This window comes from Camelus dromedarius, chromosome 14, assembly GCF_036321535.1.
Source record: "Camelus dromedarius isolate mCamDro1 chromosome 14, mCamDro1.pat, whole genome shotgun sequence".
Lineage (NCBI taxonomy): Eukaryota > Metazoa > Chordata > Mammalia > Artiodactyla > Camelidae > Camelus > Camelus dromedarius.
Window position 1 is genome coordinate 62,977,637 of NC_087449.1, and position 16,822 is coordinate 62,994,458.

At 53.4% G+C, this 16,822-nt stretch overlaps 1 protein-coding gene across 3 annotated transcripts; it reads right to left on the reverse strand.

Moving 5' to 3' along the window:
- Positions 1-5,794: 5,794 nt before the first annotated feature.
- Positions 5,795-14,809, reverse strand: MIIP (migration and invasion inhibitory protein). Of its 3 annotated transcripts, none has more exons than XM_011000855.3 (10): positions 14,741-14,809; positions 13,132-13,327; positions 12,559-12,882; positions 12,036-12,120; positions 8,741-8,849; positions 8,607-8,659; positions 7,771-7,900; positions 7,513-7,609; positions 6,420-6,554; positions 5,795-6,129 (listed from the first exon to the last, which is right to left on the reverse strand). In XM_011000855.3, the coding sequence occupies exons 2-10, from the start codon at positions 13,243-13,245 to the stop codon at positions 6,043-6,045; spliced, it is 1,134 nt and encodes a 377-aa protein (XP_010999157.1). In that variant the 5' UTR covers positions 13,246-13,327; positions 14,741-14,809; the 3' UTR covers positions 5,795-6,042. The 3 variants fall into 3 exon arrangements, with proteins under 3 accessions (XP_010999157.1, XP_064350119.1, XP_010999158.1); XM_064494049.1 differs by lacking the exon at positions 14,741-14,809 and adding an exon at positions 13,987-14,180; XM_011000856.3 differs by lacking the exon at positions 12,559-12,882.
- Positions 14,810-16,822: the final 2,013 nt, after the last annotated feature.

Consider the following 16,822-nt stretch of genomic DNA (forward strand, 5'->3'; position numbering starts at 1 on the left):
ACGCACATGGGCCCCTGTTTTCAAATAATAACATCCCATATTTATTAAGTACTTCCTAAGTGCCGGTTACCGCACTAAGCAGTTCATCATCTCAGAATTGTCTCATTTACTCCTCAAAACACCTCTGTAAGATGGGTAGCATTATAACCTCCATTTTACAGGAAACTGAGGTTCAGAGAGGCCCACTGGCTTGCCCTGAACCCCAGGCCTCGGCTCCAGGCCCAGTGCTCAGCCCACACAGCATTCACTGACCCCGTACAGACCCAGGAGGGTGTCCCTGGAGCCAGGGGAAGTTTGTCAGAACTCGCTGGGAGTGGGAGGGCAGGACAGCTGGGTCTCCCTCTGGGCTGGAGCCTTCTGAGCCTTCTGATGCGGGGGATCCTCCCCCACACCAGATCTGGGATCCGGAAAATTCTCAACCCCCGACCTTCCCTTCCCTCCCATGGAGATCCCACAGTTCCTGAGCCCTGGCTGGCTGAGAAGGGTCTCGTGGCCTTGGGAGCTGGGCTTAGAGCGCCCAGGTCCTCCTGGCACCTGTCCAGACAGCGGGGTCTGGGGGGTCTCTGGTGAGTTTCAGGGGCTGTGTTGGGGGTTTCTGGGGAGAGAGGGCCATAGATAAAGAGGGCCTGAGGGAGAAAACCCTGTGGTCAGGGCTCAGCCCGGTGCCACGACAGAGGGATGTCCCCAAAGGCCACCCAAGCCACCATCAGGCACCTCGTCATCACCAGGGCCCAATCCCATGCCACCCCTACCAGCTACAGCATGGTCCCATGGGGCCCGGGCTTCCCCTCTTGACTTCCTGCATGGCCTCGGCAGCCACCCTCACACCCCCAGGGAGCGCTGCCGATGACAATCGCAATGTCTTATCACGTATCACCCTCTTCTCCCGCCAGCCATGGGCAGCCCTCCACCCGTCTTGAGCTCCCTCACCTCTCACTGGTCCTAACACCCTCTACAGATGATGAACCAAGCTGTGGAGGTGAGATGACGTGCCCAAGGCCACAAAGTCAGGAGCAGCAAACCAGGCTGGGGTCTGAACCCCGATCTCTTTGAAGCCAAGCTGTGCCACTCCCCCAGGTCAGGCTTTTAATGCAACTTTCCAGTCGGGAAAGCCACGTAGGAACTTTTGTTGCAACAAAATGTAAATCCTGAGAACACCATGATGCTATGTTCAAAAGGCACAGGGAAATAATTTTGGAAAATCCAATTCTTTGTGTTTTCTGGAGCCATGCAGGGTCCACCTACATGAGGTCACAAAAGCAGGAGGTCCAGGGAGGACCACCCTCTAGATGGCAATCAGGAGATGCTTCTGTTCTTTGGGAAGCGGGAGGGGTCCCTTGGGAAGCCAGGAGTTCATTTGTTTACACACACTCTCCATCCTCTTACCAAGGGACTGGGACCATGGCTGCTGACAGGTGAGGGAGATGTCACAGCTCTCCCCAGTCACTCCCCACCTCCCATCCCAGGCGGCCAGATACCCCAGGGGGCTGGTGCTGAGCGAGACCCACCACAATCTGCCTGAGACACAGGACAACGTGAGGAACTCCAAACCGGTAACAGCTAGAGCAGCTGCAGCTCACGCCCGGTGCCACGTGCCTGGAACACGCTCACTTCCAGTCCCTGCGCTGTGTGGCCTCCATCATCCCAAGACCTCAGGGTTCATTTATTCAACATCTGTTTAGTACACACCCATTATATGCCACGTGCTGCGCAAGGACAGAGCTGAGGGTCTTGACAGCAGAGCATAAGGGCAGGTAGGATGGGGACACAGAAGCAGGATCTCTGATTCGGCCACCTCAGCCAATTCTGTGGGACCCGGGAAGGCCTCTGAGGAGCGGACATGGAAGCTGAGGCCTGAGTAGGAGTTTGTGGACAGAGGGAACAGCGTGGATGAAGATCTAGGGGCCGGGGGAGAACCAGACAAAAGCTTCAGCGGGGCTGGGGCCATCTCTGCGAGCGGGCTCATTTCAGCCCCAGCACAGGCAGGGAGGCTCCCTGGGGCCACTTTTGCTGTCACTGCTGTCTCTGGTTCACCACTGGGTCTGCAGAGCCCAGCACAGTGCCTGGCAGGGTAGGCCCTCGGTGCCCATGTAAATGAATGAAAGGACGGATGACCTGTGTGAGTCTGTGTCTCTCTGCTGGGACACAGGCTACAGTTGGACTCTCTGTTCTTCCTACTAAATGCCTGACATCAATTTTGGAAGATGTAGGTGATTTTGGTTTTTTCCTTTGGCATTGATGCTACATATTCAGAGTGGACACATAAAAGACAACACTGAATTTGGAGGCAGGTGGGAAGCATGCAAGGTGTCCAGCCACAGGGGTCCTTTGGTTCAGAAAAATGAAAGCATCCTTCCCACCTGTCATGATGCAGGTGGGGAAACAGGAAAAAGCCAACTCTGGAAATACAGTCACTACTTCTGAGAAAACTGGGGGAAAAAATTTCCAAACTAACAGAAGAATGCCACCTTTGCCATACGGAGCTTAAATTCTAGCAGGGGAAAGGGGGGCACTAACGCAAAGAACCCCATGATTAGGAATCGAATAATACGGCAGGGCTGAGATGAAGGAGGGTGTGACGGGGTGGGGTGCATCCGAGCGGCCCAGGGGTTCAGGGAAGGTCCTCTTGAAGGAAGAAGCACTCCAGCTGAGACAGGGAGCTGGAAGGGGTGAAGGTGAGGGAAAGGGAGACATCTGGGCAACCCCATGTGAGGGAGGGAAGGGCTGGAAGAATTAGGAATGGCTGGCAGGTACCTGGGAGGGCAGCGGTGACCTGGAACAGTGCGGGCTGCAGGCTGAGGGGGGCAGAGCCGAAGACCTGACGCTCTGTTCAGGGGCCGTTCTGCCCGTGACCTTCATTCTCAGGGCCCCTTAGGTTTGAGAAAGCCTGTTCCCCACGCTGAAGCCACCACACGCAGGGGGTGGCCCTGCAGAAGCCAGACACCTAAATTTTCCAAATTATTGTCCTTCCAGAGAGACTGCTTGCCCTGACAATTTAATGGGGTCTGGACTTTTATGGGAAAGAAACATTTCTGTCTTGTTCAAGCTGTTGCTATTCTGGGTCAGCTGAACTTAGGCAGCGATGTCAGCTGTAAATTTTGTCATTTTGTTTGTTAGAAGGTTTCCAGACTCTCTTCTCCCTCGGGCCAAAGAATTTCTAACAAAACCACTGACTCCCACAGGCTCTTTGACTTAAAATCACATGTGGAACAACAGAAAACCAAACAACCTCAATCAAAAATGGGCAAAGGACTTGATTAGACATTTCTCCAAAGAAGATAATACAAACGGCCTCTAAGTACAGGAAAAGATGCTCAACATCGCTACTCATCAGGGAAATGCAAATCAAATCAGTAACGAGCGGTCACTCTCCCTTGCCTTCTGAGACGGCCGGCACTCTGTCTATGGCATGTGTATCTTCATGGCATGTGTACTTTAAACATCCTCACACCTCATGTTCTCTCTCCCTCTCACCTTTTGAGGTGGTCCATATTCTGCCTATGGAGTATCTCCCTGATTAAACCTGCTTTCACTTAAAAAAAAAAAAAAAAAAAGAAAGACCTAAGTGAGATATCACGTCACACCCACTAGGATGGCTACCATCAAAAAGGCAGGAAGTAAGCGTTGGTGAGGATGTGGAGAAGCTGGAATCCCTCTGCTTTGTTGGTGGGAATGTAAGACGGTGCAGCTCCTCTGGAAAACAGTACAGTGATTCCTCAAAAAAATTAAACCTAGAATGACCATATGACCCAGCAGTTCCTCTTTGACGTACATACCCAAAAGAACTGAAAACAGGGGTTCAAACAGATATTTGTCCATCCAGGTTCACAGCAGCATCGTTCACAATAACAAAAGGGGGAAGTAACACAAAGGTCCACCGGCGGATGGATGGATGGATAAGCAAGATGTGGTGGAGCTGTAAAATGAAATACTTTCCAGCCTTAAAAAAAAAGGAAGGAAATTCTGATGCTGTACAACATAAACCTTGAGGACATTATGCTAAATGAAAGAAGCCAAGTAAGAAACAAAAAAGACAAATACTCCATGACTCCACTTGTAGGAGGTACCAAGAGTAGTCGAATTCAGAGACACAAAGTAGAATGGCAGTGGCCAGAGTTAGTGTTTAATTGGTGTGGAGTTTGGGTTTTGCAACAAGAAAAAAATCTGGGGATGACTGGCGGTGATGGTCACACAGCACTGTGAATGCACTCAATGCCACCAAACTGCACATATAAAAGTGACCAATTACGGTATGTATGTTTTATATAATTAAAAATCAATTTTAAAGTTGATTTAAAAATTACAAGTAGGAGACTGTTTCTCCAGGTGCCAGACTCAAGCAAGCAGCAAACCATGACCTGCTACTGAACCTGCCCAGACACGCAGAGTTTGCATCATTGAGGCATTTGAACTTGAAAGCCTTTGGAAGGGACATGTGCGCACCAGGTGGCCCTGAGCCCACCTTACCTGTCTGGATTCTGAGGCAGAGGTTGGAACCCCAGATGGAGTGAGAGAAGGCTTTTAGGTGAGAGTTCGTAGTGCCTGTTATTTTGCCAAAGGCCTGGGAAGTCTGTGTGTCTGTCTTGCATGGACAGACCTGGGGGAGGCAGGATGTGGACAGTAAGGCTCACCCAATATCCGATGAGCCCCCCTCCATGTCCTGACTTTTTGCTATCAGGCAGGGCCCATGTGACTAGTTCTGGTCATGAACCATGAGCAGAAGTGACCTGTGTGTCATTTCTGGGCTGAAGCAACTGGTGATCTCCTCCACAGTGGGGCCTCTGTTGGCCTGGGTCCCCAAAAGACAATGTCAAAAGCAGAGGCCCCATGGGACCCATGAAGGACAGGTACTGTGAGCAAGTCAGCAAGAAATAGCCTTTATGTCAAGCCCCTGAGATTTGGGGGTTAATTTGTTACTGTGGCATAACCTCGCTTATCCTGACTAACACATTTGCTGTGAATGATGGGGAGAAGAAGGTTTTCTCAGCTTCACAAGCTCCAGGTGGAAGCCACAGGGGACCACAGCCTGAGCTCCACCTCTCTAAGCTAGAAACCTCAGAAAAAGCACATGCCTTCTCTGGGCTTAGGTTCCCCATCTATTCCATTTTCATCCTAAAAATCAGGAATTTCATATTGCTCAACCTATGGGGGAAAGACAGGTCCTTTTAATTAATCCAAGAGGGTTGATCTGGGCTCTCAGCCAACCTGCTCTGATTCTGAATCCTGGCCCTCCATCCCCAATGTGTCCCTGCTGGGGATCTGGATCACCTGTGGCTTCTAGGGCTGGGAGCAATGGAGCCACCTGGCCCAGGGACTTCAAGAGAGCCCCTCCATCACTGGATCCCCCATTTCAGGGACCAAGAAGAGGGCTCACTCACTCCCCACTGTCACAGTTTCAGCCTCATCCCATAGGGGACAGCCTGAAACCCCAATCTCCTTGCTGAGATGATTTTTTTAAAAATAAATGGCAGTAATGGGGATTGAACCCAGGACCTTGTGCACGCTAAGCACACGCTCCACCACTGAGCTATACCCCACTGAGATGGCTTTTTAATGCTGACCTTGGTCCCCGCCTACTTGGGGGACCCTCACTCTCATCTGTCTGGGGAGGCCACACACCCAGAGTTGGGAGCTGCACAAAGAGCAACACTCAGGGTGCTGGGTTCAACCCGCCCAGCACAGGTTGTCAGAAGCATCGTTCCCCAGGTGAGGGGAGTGTAGGCTGAGGCCGGGGCACCTCCCGGGCACCGAGGGCACCAGCAGGGCAGACCTAGCACACGCGGGAACCAGGAGCTGCAGGGAGCTCTGAACTTTATTTACAAACGTGTCACAGAATCCCCTCACCCTGACCTCAGAGCCCACCCACCTCTGTCCCCAGGAAGGAGACAGGCCTGGGCCCACCCACCTGCTCAGCCTAGGTGGGTGGGGCCTGAGTCCACCTCCAGCTGTGCTTGGCAGGGCTCCTCTCTCATGGGCGCCCCTGCCAGAGGGGAGAGGCTGGGACGACAGCAGAGGCACTGTCCTCCTCCAGGTGGCCAGTCCTCAGGGCTTCATCTGGGGGGCGCAGGGCTGGGGCACCAAGGGTTCTGACCAGATCGGGGTTGGGGGTGGGACCCGCGTTGGCAAGGCCTGGATAGTGAAGGGAGAGGTGTCAGAGGGGCCACTTTGGGGGCAGGTTCCCCCCATATCCAGCCTCATCTCCTTCTGGGTCTCAGACTTGGGGTCACCTTCCAAAGTGGGGTAACCAATGCAGAGCAGTGAAGCCTAGAGGGGTGCCGTGGGTCAGGGCCAGGGGGACGAGACCCCACAGAGTCACTTCCAGGCTCTGCACTCCCACCCAAGTCCTGCCCCCAAGGGACTCTGCAGTCCTCAGGCCTGCTCCAAGGCATCTGATCCTCGCAGGGCACCCTGGGCCATACCTGGCAGGAAGGGTCGGCGGCTGACAGCTTCCGGTGCTGGGCCTCAGAGGAGACACAGGACCAGAGGTCCAGGCTCTTGGGGGCTGAACTTTTCTCAGACTTTGGAGGGAGAATGTCCCAGCCCAGGAGGCAGTGCTGTGGAGAACAAGGGGTTAAGGTGCCTGGCCTGGGGCAGGGCTCCTCGCTGCCTGAGCACACCCCAGGGAGGGGCTGTACCTCTCCTCTTGGACTGGCAGTATCCTCTAAGACACGGCTGTGTCCCCCGTGAGGGTGAAGGGGTCCCCAAATAGTCAGTGTCTTCCACAGACTGAGGCTCCCCCTGGACAGGGGTCTGTGTCCACCCACTGTTACCCCAGGCCTCTTTCCAAACCCTGCTGATCCAGGCCCTGGGCCTCGACCACACATAGGCAGAGGGAAGGCTGTGGACACTGACGGAGCTCAGCCTGCGTGACAGGTTCTGCTCCAAGCCCCTGACAAGTATCGATTCACTGACCTGCCCCACCTCACCCCATAAGCCTGAGGACAGTATTTACACCCATTTCACAAATGAGCAAACTGACTTTCCTCAGCACCCCTTCTCTCCCGCCAACCCCAGCTTCCCCAGCCTCAGTTGGGAGTGGGGTCCCCATTGACCCCTGTCCTACCCAGGAGACACTATGGAAGTATAAGGACCTGGGTTCAAATCCAGCTCTTCCACCTGGCTGACCTTGGACAAGTCACCTCCCTTTTGCCTCAGTCTCCATCTGTAAAGTGGGATAACACCAATACTCTTGGTTGCTGTGGTTCCACAAGATAATCCTCCTAAGGACTGTGCACACAGCACACAAGAGCTCAAGAAATGGGGTCCCTCTGCACTACACCAATATGCAGGCAGACACCTCTCCTGGAAGCCGTGGGGTAGGGAGGAGCCCCACCTCCCTCAGGGAACAAACAGTACCTATGATGCCAGTGGCCCAGCATGAACTCCACACACTTGGGTCCTTGAGCCCAGCCTCGCCATGTGGCCTTGGGACAGTCCTGACCCTCTCTGGGCCTCAGGCAGGACTCATCCAGGGACTCAGCCAGACAGGGGTCAGCCCACACCCATCCTCACCCGGGGCAGTGCCAGCGTGTCGGAGGCGTCGAAGCTTTTCCGCCGGTGGATGCGGTACCGGTGTGGGGGGTCCAGGACGGACAGTGGGACGCTCACCCTGGGCAGGGGTGACAGCAGGGGCATTGCTGCAGGTGCCTCCTGGCTGCTATGGCCCATCCTGCCCTCCCTCAAAACCGCAGGCCCCAGGCTCTTCTTCTCCGCAGCCGCTGCCCCTACAGCTCCCTCAGGGTGGGTGTCCTGCCTGCTCTGGCCGCTCACCTGACCTGCGCTGGCTGGGCCAGGGTCTCAGGACCCCGCTGGTCCCGTGGTGTCCTGCACAGACGGCAGGGGGTGCCAGGATCCGAAGGCACCAGAAACAGGCGCCGGTTGACACGGTAACAGTACATGCCTGTGAGACCCGCAAGAAGCAGGAGCCCCGCTCAGCCAGGGCACCTAGATCCCTGGGCCCCGACCATGCAGGCCCACCAACCCCTCCACACCCCCGACAGCCACGCTCACAGGCCTGGCCACCTGCACAGACAGAGCATGCACGTGTACACGTGCCCACGTGCACACCGAGCAACCCCTTCTACACAAGCATGACACCCGTGTGCACACGCGCACACGCCTGCATCTTCACACGTGCACGTCACCCGTGCAAACACAATGCACGGCTTCGCTGAGTCATTTGTGGACATATGTGCATGTGCTGATGTGTAATCACACACACAGGGTGCACATATACCTGTGTCCATGTACCTCACACACACGTGTACACGTGTATTTACACTGTATGCTGCAAGTGCAAATCCACAGCTGACTCAGGTGCTCGTGTGACTGAGCTGGCATTCCCCCCCCGCTGATGTGCAGAAAGGAGGGAAAATGAGGCAGCTGGGGGGGAAATGAAGGTGGCTGGGGAGCGGAGAGGAGGGTGGCACAGGCGGCCCTGCTCCCCACGAGGCCAGGCCTCAGCTCTCCCCTATCCCCAACCCAGGGCTTGCCGCGCCCCGTCTGGACCCCAGACCTCCCTCCCCGAGTCCCCAGCACCTCAGCTGCCTCCCCAGGCACCTAGGCCTTGGCTGAGCTACAGGTGGCCACCGAGGGTTTACACTCACACTCATGATCTCCCTCCACGGCACCGCTCTCCTGCAGGCCTAGGAACTGGGGTCTGTGAGGGCGAGAGGGTGAGCAGACCAGGGCGACGCAGACCCCGAGCCGCCCTGCCCACCCCTCGCCTGCCCCTGCTCACTCGGGGTCACTGCAAATACACTCCTCCTTGTTAGCTTCCCGGAACTTCTGCAGCTTTGCGAAGAAGGCCTCGGGCTTGCTGGTGATGGGAGAGCTATTGTCCAAGGACCCTGGAGGGGACAAGGCACAGAGGAGCTGCTGTGTGGCCAAGACTCAGGGGATGCTAGGCGCGGGCACCCCAGGCCACCTGCTTTGCCCCTCCCATGCCTCGCACAGACCTGGAGGGGACCCTCCACTCATGTGACTGCTGGTTTTGTGTCTATGTCTGTTTAACTTCGCACATACCCATATTCCACGTAAAAACATTCAGAGAGCCCCTACTACAGAGCCAGACACTGTTCACGTGCTCGGGAAAGAGCAGTAACCGGGACAAAGCCCTGCCCTCGTGAGGCTTACATTCTAATACGTGGCAACAGATGAACTAGTCACCAAAGAAACCTGTGATACAAAGTCAAAAGGTGACACCCGCCAGAAAGTAAGAGAGTCAGGAAACCAAGCTTGGTCAGGCAGGGAAGGCATGGAAGGCCTCTCTGAGGAGGTGACACCTGAAAAAAGGAGGGAGGGAGCCATGGGGACGTCCCAGGAAGATGGAGGAGCAAGTACAAAGGTCCTGGGGTAGGCATGTGCTTGGTATGTTTTAAGAACATCCAGGAAGCGAAGTGGGTGGAGGGGTGAGGGTAGAGGAGATGAGGCCGGGAAGCCAGTGAAGGGTTTGGGGACAAGGCACAACACCATCAGATCAGCCACGTACTTTTAAGTATTGCCCTTCTGGCTGCTGCAAGGTGGAGGGAAGCAGGGACACCATGTAGGAGGCTACCTCAGGCATCCTGGTGGGCACAAGTAGTCGAATTCTAGAACTATGTTGTTACTAGGATGTGCTGATGGACTAGAGAAGGAATATGTCAAAAGGAGAGGCGTAATCAAGGCTGATTGAGATGATGGCCATTAGCTCCATAAATGGGGTTGCCATTTACAGAGATAGGAAAGACTGCAGGAGGAATACGTGAGGTGGAAAGCAGGACCTTGACTTTGGACGTGACATGAATCTGAGACACCTAACAAGCTAGGCAGAGAAGAAAGCCAGATCTACAATTCTGGAGTTCAAGGAGCAGCATGGGCTGGAGATAGCTGGAGATAGATAAATGGGGGAGAAGACAGCGTGGAAAGCACTAGCGCTAAGGGGGCCTCGGGAGTTTGGAGGTTGGAATAAGGAGGCAGATTTAGCGGAGGAGAATGAACAGAGCAGTCGGGGAGCTGGGGAAGAGCCCAGGGAGTGCCTGGGTCTGCAAGTCAAGGGAAGAAAGAGCTTCAGGAAGGAGGGAGTGGCCGCTGTGTCCTCGCCTGGGGCCAGGAAAGATGCTAAATGAGAACTGAACTGGGAGGTCACTGATGACTCAGCTGAGGATGGCCTCAGTGGGTGCCAGGGGCTGAAGCCCGATTTAAGAAAAAGTCAGGGGGAGGGTATAGCTCAGTGGCAGAGCATGTGCTTAGCATGCACGAGGTCCTGGGTTCAATCGCCAGTACCTCCATTTAAAAAAAAAAAGTTGGGGAGAGAAACTGGAGACAGCAAGTCTAGTCCAGTGGCCTCTTGAGGAGCTTTGTTATAAAGAAAAGCAGAGAACGTGGGTGGTAACTAGAAGCAAACAGAAGGTAAAAGGAGAGATGCTTTATCAGTATGGGAAATACCAGACTGCAGCTTTACCCCAACCAGATGTGAGACTTGGCTAAGTTCCTCCGTCTCCTGGTGCCTCAGCCTTCCCATCTGTCAGTGGGGACAGTAATAGCATTAACCCAATCAGATCAGCATGAAGAGTAAAGGAGCTGATGGGAGTGGAGCAGAGTAAAGCTCTTGAAACAGGGCCCTGCACGTAACAGCCACTCAGTAAAATCAGTGCTCACTAATAGTCCTGGGTGTTCACGTGCTGATGGGGAAGAATGATTGTGGAGGAAGGAAAGGAGAGAATTACAGGGGGCAAACCCTCTGGGAGCCGAGAGGGGATGGGGCCAAGTGCGCAAATGCAGGAACAAGCCGGAGATGGGAGCTCAGAAAGCAGGGAGGGAACGCACGAACACAGGGCAGGCGGGGGCGGGCACATCCACTTTCCAGACCCGAAGCAAGGCAGTGAGCTGGCAGTCTGGGAAGTCCTTGGGACGGGGCCTGTGATCCCACCACTGCGGGTCCCAGCAACCCCAAAGAGCACCCCGCTTTGGGCAGCAACTCAACCTCTCTGTGCATGTTTCCTCCTCTGAAATGAGGATCCAACAGCACCAACCTCAAAGGACTGCCCATTTGCTCTCGCTCACTCAACCAGTGCTGGTTGAGGGCCTACCATGTGCCAGGCACCATTCTAGGCTCAGGCTTGGGAAACAGAGCAATGAAAAGACAGCCAAGCCCCTGGTCCAACGGAGCTTATGATCTACTAGAGTCAGACAAGAAACAAGCAAACAAGGTGACTTCTGAGAATGAATGACATGAAGACCATACAAATGGCCAATGCAGGAGGCAATAATGCAGGGACAGTGGCCCTATGACACCGTGCTCATGGAAGATCTATCACTGGAACTGAGCACTCAATAATGGAAAGGAACCAGCGTATGTGAACCTGGGCAAGTGCATGCCAGGCAGAGGGAAGAGCAAGTGCAGAAGTCCTGAGGTGGCTGTGACCATGGCAGGTTCAAGGAGGCCAGCAAGGCTGGAGGGAAAAGTCAGAAGGTTAGAGGTCATGCCATGGGGCCAGCAGAGGCCAGGCCTCACATCTAATAAGTCTAGATAAGGATTTTGGATTTTACTCTAAGAGCTAAGGACTCTGAGTGACATGACCTGATTCCCACGTTCAAAAATTTGTTCTGGCTGCTGTGTCAAAATGGTTGGAAATGAACAGCAAACCTGGAAAGAACAACAACAAAAAAAGATTGTATTGAGGGAGAAAGAGGCCAGAGGGAGACCAGCCAGGAGGCCACTGAGGTGCAGAGGGGTGGGGGGGATGGGCAATGAAATGCAAAGAGATGCTACACATACAGAACTCTGCAGGGGCCTGGCACACAATAAATGCCAAAAAAAAAAAAAAGGGCAGCTGTCTCATTCATTCATTCAACAAGCACTTGATGGGCACCGTCTGTGCCAACGGCCGAGAGAGGAGACACAACACTGAAGGTCCTCACTGAGGAGAGTGGGACAGTCGAAGAATCAGCAGCAGCACCTGGTGGGGGCTCAGGCAGGGGCGTAAGCAAGCTGGGCCCCCACCTCCCCCCACCCCCGCTCCCAGGCAGGGCGTGTGCACAGGGGAGGGCCACACCTGCAATCCAATCATAGCCCAGGTACGGTCTGAGGCGCCAGCTCCTCTCAGGCACTGGAGACTCCTTGTCGAAGGTCACTCTTGGCTGAGGGGGGAGGCAAAGAGGGACAAGGACTAGGCCAGCAGGAACAGCCCAAAGGAGGCCCCACTTTGCAAGGAGGAGAAGGCATGTGTCTTAACTTAGACCCTGACATGGGCCCCGGGCCTCTGCTGGCGGCTTGGAGGCTGGAAGACCAGAATTTGGCCCTACCACCCTCTATGTGAACTTTGAACAAGTCTGTCCTCTGGGCCTCAGTCTTCCTATCTGCCTAATGGGGCTCGTCATCTTCTTCCCAAAGTGCTCTCTGAGAAACTAATGGCCAAAACTTTTCAAGCACTTAGGCTGAGCTGGACACAACTCACAGTATCTCCTGGGAGTCCCACACCCTGGAAGGGAGGCTGCCCACGAGTGCACCCCTTAGGAAGAGGGAAACTGAGGTTCAAGGAAGTGCCCATCAATGGACGCCCTGCTCTCCCAAGTTACCTTAGACAACTTGCTTCGTCGGGCCAGGACGGACCTCAGGGCCTGTGACTCCTGGGTCCCCAGACTGTCCAGCTCTGCTGAAAGCTCTGGGTCATTCGAGTCTGAGCTGGTCAGCAAGGGAGCTGACTGGGGCCTCAGTGGGCCCAGAGACTCCTGGTGCTGGCACTTGGTAGATGGGAGAGAGATCACTCCCGAGCTGGCCCCGCCAGGCCAGGACCTATCACAGGAGTCACTGTGGTGGGCACCCTGTGGGCAGGCCATGCAGGTCGTTTCTTGAGATGATGGCACCTCTGAGTTATAGCTGCTGCTGGAGTCCAGGCTTGACTGGAACACAGAGGCCAGGTCACCCAGTCACCCACCCAGCTGGCCTGCACTAGGCATGAAGTTCTGGTCCTCAGCCTTGCTCCAGCCTCTGCAGTGTCCCAGGCCAGTCCCTCTCACACTGGGCCTCACTTGGTTTTCTCACCATCAATAAAATGGGCACGTTGCAGATGACCCCCCCAAAGGCCAGGATTCCAGCCTGAGGGTTAGCCAGCCTCTCCCTCAGCCCTGGGACTTGGCCAAGGAGCTCACCTCTGAGGCTGCCTTGGCCACCGACCGCCTCACGGCATCCTGCCCGACCCACAGCTGCCTCAGGAGCTCCAGATTGAGCTGCCGCAGCTGCGCCAAGTCCCTGGTCTCCACCATCCCGGGTGTGTGGGCTACCTTCCTGCGGCAGGTGTCACAGACTCCCAGGCTGCAGAGCACCCTCACAGCTGGGTTCTTCTACCTGAAGCCAAGACAGACAGCAAGACACAGCCCTAAGGAGGCTGTCCTGTGGAGCCAGAGGCCTGGGTTCAAATCCCCACTCAGATACTCCCTAACTGTGCAGCCTCAGGCAAGTTATTTAACCTCTCTGTGCCTAACTTTCCTCATCTGCCAAACAGATAATAGCAGCATCTACCTCATTAGACTGTTACCAGGACTAAAGGAGGTAAGGCGTATTAAATCTTAGGTCAGTGACTGGCACACAGTAAGCACTCAATAAATGTCTATTATTTTTAAACTGGCCAGGGCGTGTTTCCCATCATGTCAAAAGAGAACAAACCCCCTTTAACAACCTTAACTATGAAATTACGACTAGTTTAACTTGTAGAAAACAATTAGGGCAAGTCCACAAGTATAAAGCATTATAACTTTCAAATTCAACACAAATCAGATTTCTGAAGGGACTCGTCCCTCTCTCCTGCCCCCTCTTCTTCTTCCCTTTCTTTTTACAAATGAAAAACCAAAGTTGAGAGAAGTTAAGCCACTTGCCCCAAGTCACACATCTAGTAGGTGGAAAAGCCTGGACCTGAACCCAAATCTGGCTCCAGGGTCCATGGTCATGCCAGCCTTTCCCCAGCAGTGAGGAGAGGGGCCTGAGAAAGCGCCTTCTCTTCCTCCCACCTTTTGGCCCCCCAGGGATCCAGGCTCGGGACACACTGATGCCACTGGAAGGGAATTCTGCAGGCTAGTGGGAGGGGCTTCCTCTTCCTTCATAGCCTCAAGCCCAGACTCCTCCAACCAGTCTCCCCCAGAACGCACTATCCCTTTTAAACTAGGTCCAGACATCCTACTCTCATCCTACTCTGCCCTGCCCCCAGCCCTCCCATTCCCACTCCTCGCCTGTGGACTGCCCACACCTGGGGGTCCCCTCCTCAGGGCCCAGTTGCGGGGGTGGGGGAAGCAAAGAGAAGACAGACTACACTGCCCTCCCCCAGCCCCCACATATGCTCACGCAGGTAACAGGGACCGCGGAGATGCGAGAACAGACGACGCTGGGGGTGCGAACAAGGAGGGCAGGACTAGGCCTCCGCCCTTATCTGACCAAGCGACTCTGGGCCCGACCTATAGTCCGAGGGTCTCCGTTTTCTCACGGAGTTAAAGAGAACAGCCTGCATTGCCCTCCTCTGGCTCCGGCCGCGCTCTGGAAAGCTAAGCTGCGCCAATGCACCGGGAAGGCGACGTTCAAAAGAGAAACCGGGGCAGTAAGGGTCCCAGAGGTGGTGCCGGGGAAAGCAGGGGCGGGACCCCCGGGAAAGGAAGACTCAGCCTCCTTCTTCTTTCCTATCGCGGGCCCCGGGCCCTCCGTGAGGGCGCACGTAGGGCAACCCGCCTAACCCTTCCTTCCTATCCCCAACTCCGCCGCTCCCGCACTCACAGCCCAGATGTCCCGGAACCACGCAGCCCCCCGCCGCCTGCGTTGCCGGGAGTCCGCCCCGCCCACAAACGCAGCGCCGGCCGGGGGCGGGGCCCTGTGCGGCCGCTCTGATTGGTCATACGCGTGACGGAGGCGGGACGCTCCGGCGAGCGTTACTTCGCCTTTAGAAGCCGCAGATTCAACATTGGGGCGGAGATAACAATGGGGATCAGCAGTTGATTGGTCCACTTGTATTGTAGGAATGGGGAGGGCCCCAGGAGGAAGGGCTCCGCTTGGTCAGGAAGAGGCCGCGGGCTAGTTCGCTTTTGGTGGCGGCTGTTTCAGAGTCTGGACCTGACATTGTTCCAAGCCGTGGGGTGCGGCTGTCCGCGGTGGGTAGGCAGCAGTCAGCGACCCATTCTTTTGTACCTTATTTCAAGTGTTTACTGTGCCTATTTTTTGTCACTGTAGTAAGCACTGGAGCCAGGAAAGAATTAAGAGGGGTCCCTGCCTGGAGGAGAGGGAGAGGCGGCAGCGCGTAAGATGAAAACACAGATACCTATGAACCAGTCTGTAAAATATTGACAAGTTTATACGGAACGCCTACTTTGCGCCAGGTATTGTCCATATGCCAACGCATGCCAGCCTCATAAATGTGCTTTAAGATGGGTTTTGTCCCATTTTTACAGACAAAACAAAAATTAGGCCATGAGAGATGAAGTGACTTGTCCAGAACCTTTTATAATCAGTGTAATCCCCAAGTTAACAGACGAAAGGAAAGGAAGAAAATCTACCTCAATAGATAACAGAAAAATCCAAGCACTGTCCCTTCTTAGTGTTGGAAGTGGAAGTGCCACAATATTTTAACTTAAAGAGATGTTCCAGCTTTTGACAAAACGCAACATTCATTTCTGATTAAAAAAAAAAATCTTCCAGCTTTATACAACTCAATTACAAAAAAAAAAAAAAAGTCCAGTTTAAAAATGGGTAGAGGATCGAATTGGCATTTTTCCAAAGAAGACATAAAGCTATATGGCCATGAAAAGATGCTCAGTATTAGTAATCATCAGGGAAATGCAAATCAAAACCTCAATGAGTTATCACCTCACATGTGTTAGAATGGCTATTATCAAACAGGCAAGAAATAAGTTTTCACAAGGATGTGGAGAAAAGATAACGTTTGTGCACTGTTGGTGGGAATGTAAACCAGTGCAACCACTATTGAAAATAGTGTGGCGGTTCCTCAAAAAATTAAAAATAGAACTACCATATGATTCAGCAATCCCATTTCTGGGTATTTATCTGAAGAAAAAAACACTGATTTGAAAATATATACGCACCCCCATGTTCATTGCAGCACTATTTACAATAGCCAAGATACAGAAACAACCTACATGTCCAGCAGTGGATGAATGGATACAGAAAGTGTGGTACACACACACACACACACACACACACACACACAGAGAATGGAATATTATTCAGCCATACAAAAGTGGGGATCTTGCCATTTGCAACAATATGGATGGAACTTGTAGGCATTATGCTAAGTGAAGAAAGATAAGAAAAGGCAAATACTATATTATCTCTCTCATATGTGGAATCTAAACAAAACAAAACAAAAACAGAAAGCAAGCTCATAGATACAGAGAACAGATTGGTGGTTGGTTGCAAGAGGCAGGAGTAGGAGAAATGCATGACATGGATTTTTTTTGTTGTTTAAATAAATTGAATTTTTAAATCTTTAAAAATAAAAATAAGAATGTCCCAGAAAACTAAGACTGGAAGGGAACTTCCTCACTAATAGAAGGCAGCTATTAAACACCTACATTTAACAGCATATTTCATAATAAAAGACTGAACGGAGGGGAGAGTAATAGCTCAGTGGTAGAGTACATGATTAGCAGCATGAGGTCCGGTTCAATTCCCAGTACCTCCACTGAAAAAAAAAAGAAAAAAGAAAAAAAAGTTGTAGAGAGAGTGATCTGATAATGCATAGGTAAATTAACTATCATATATCCTGTGACCTATCCATCTTATGGGAGGGTGGGGGGTATAGCTCAGTGATAGAGTATGTGCTTAGCATGCAAGAGGTCCTGGGTT

Bases quoted from the DNA above. Each gene is read 5' to 3' on its own strand.
- MIIP (XM_011000855.3), bottom strand. From the start codon at position 13,245: ATGGTGGAGACCAGGGACTTGGCGCAGCTGCGGCAGCTCAATCTGGAG. The intron at 8,660-8,740 runs GTGAGCAGGGGC...TCGCCCTCACAG, and splicing joins TGTATTTGCAGTGACCCCGA to ACCCCAGTTCCTAGGCCTGC. The intron at 7,901-8,606 runs GTGAGTGTAAAC...CGGGTCTCACAG, and splicing joins CGTGGAGGGAGATCATGAGT to GCATGTACTGTTACCGTGTC.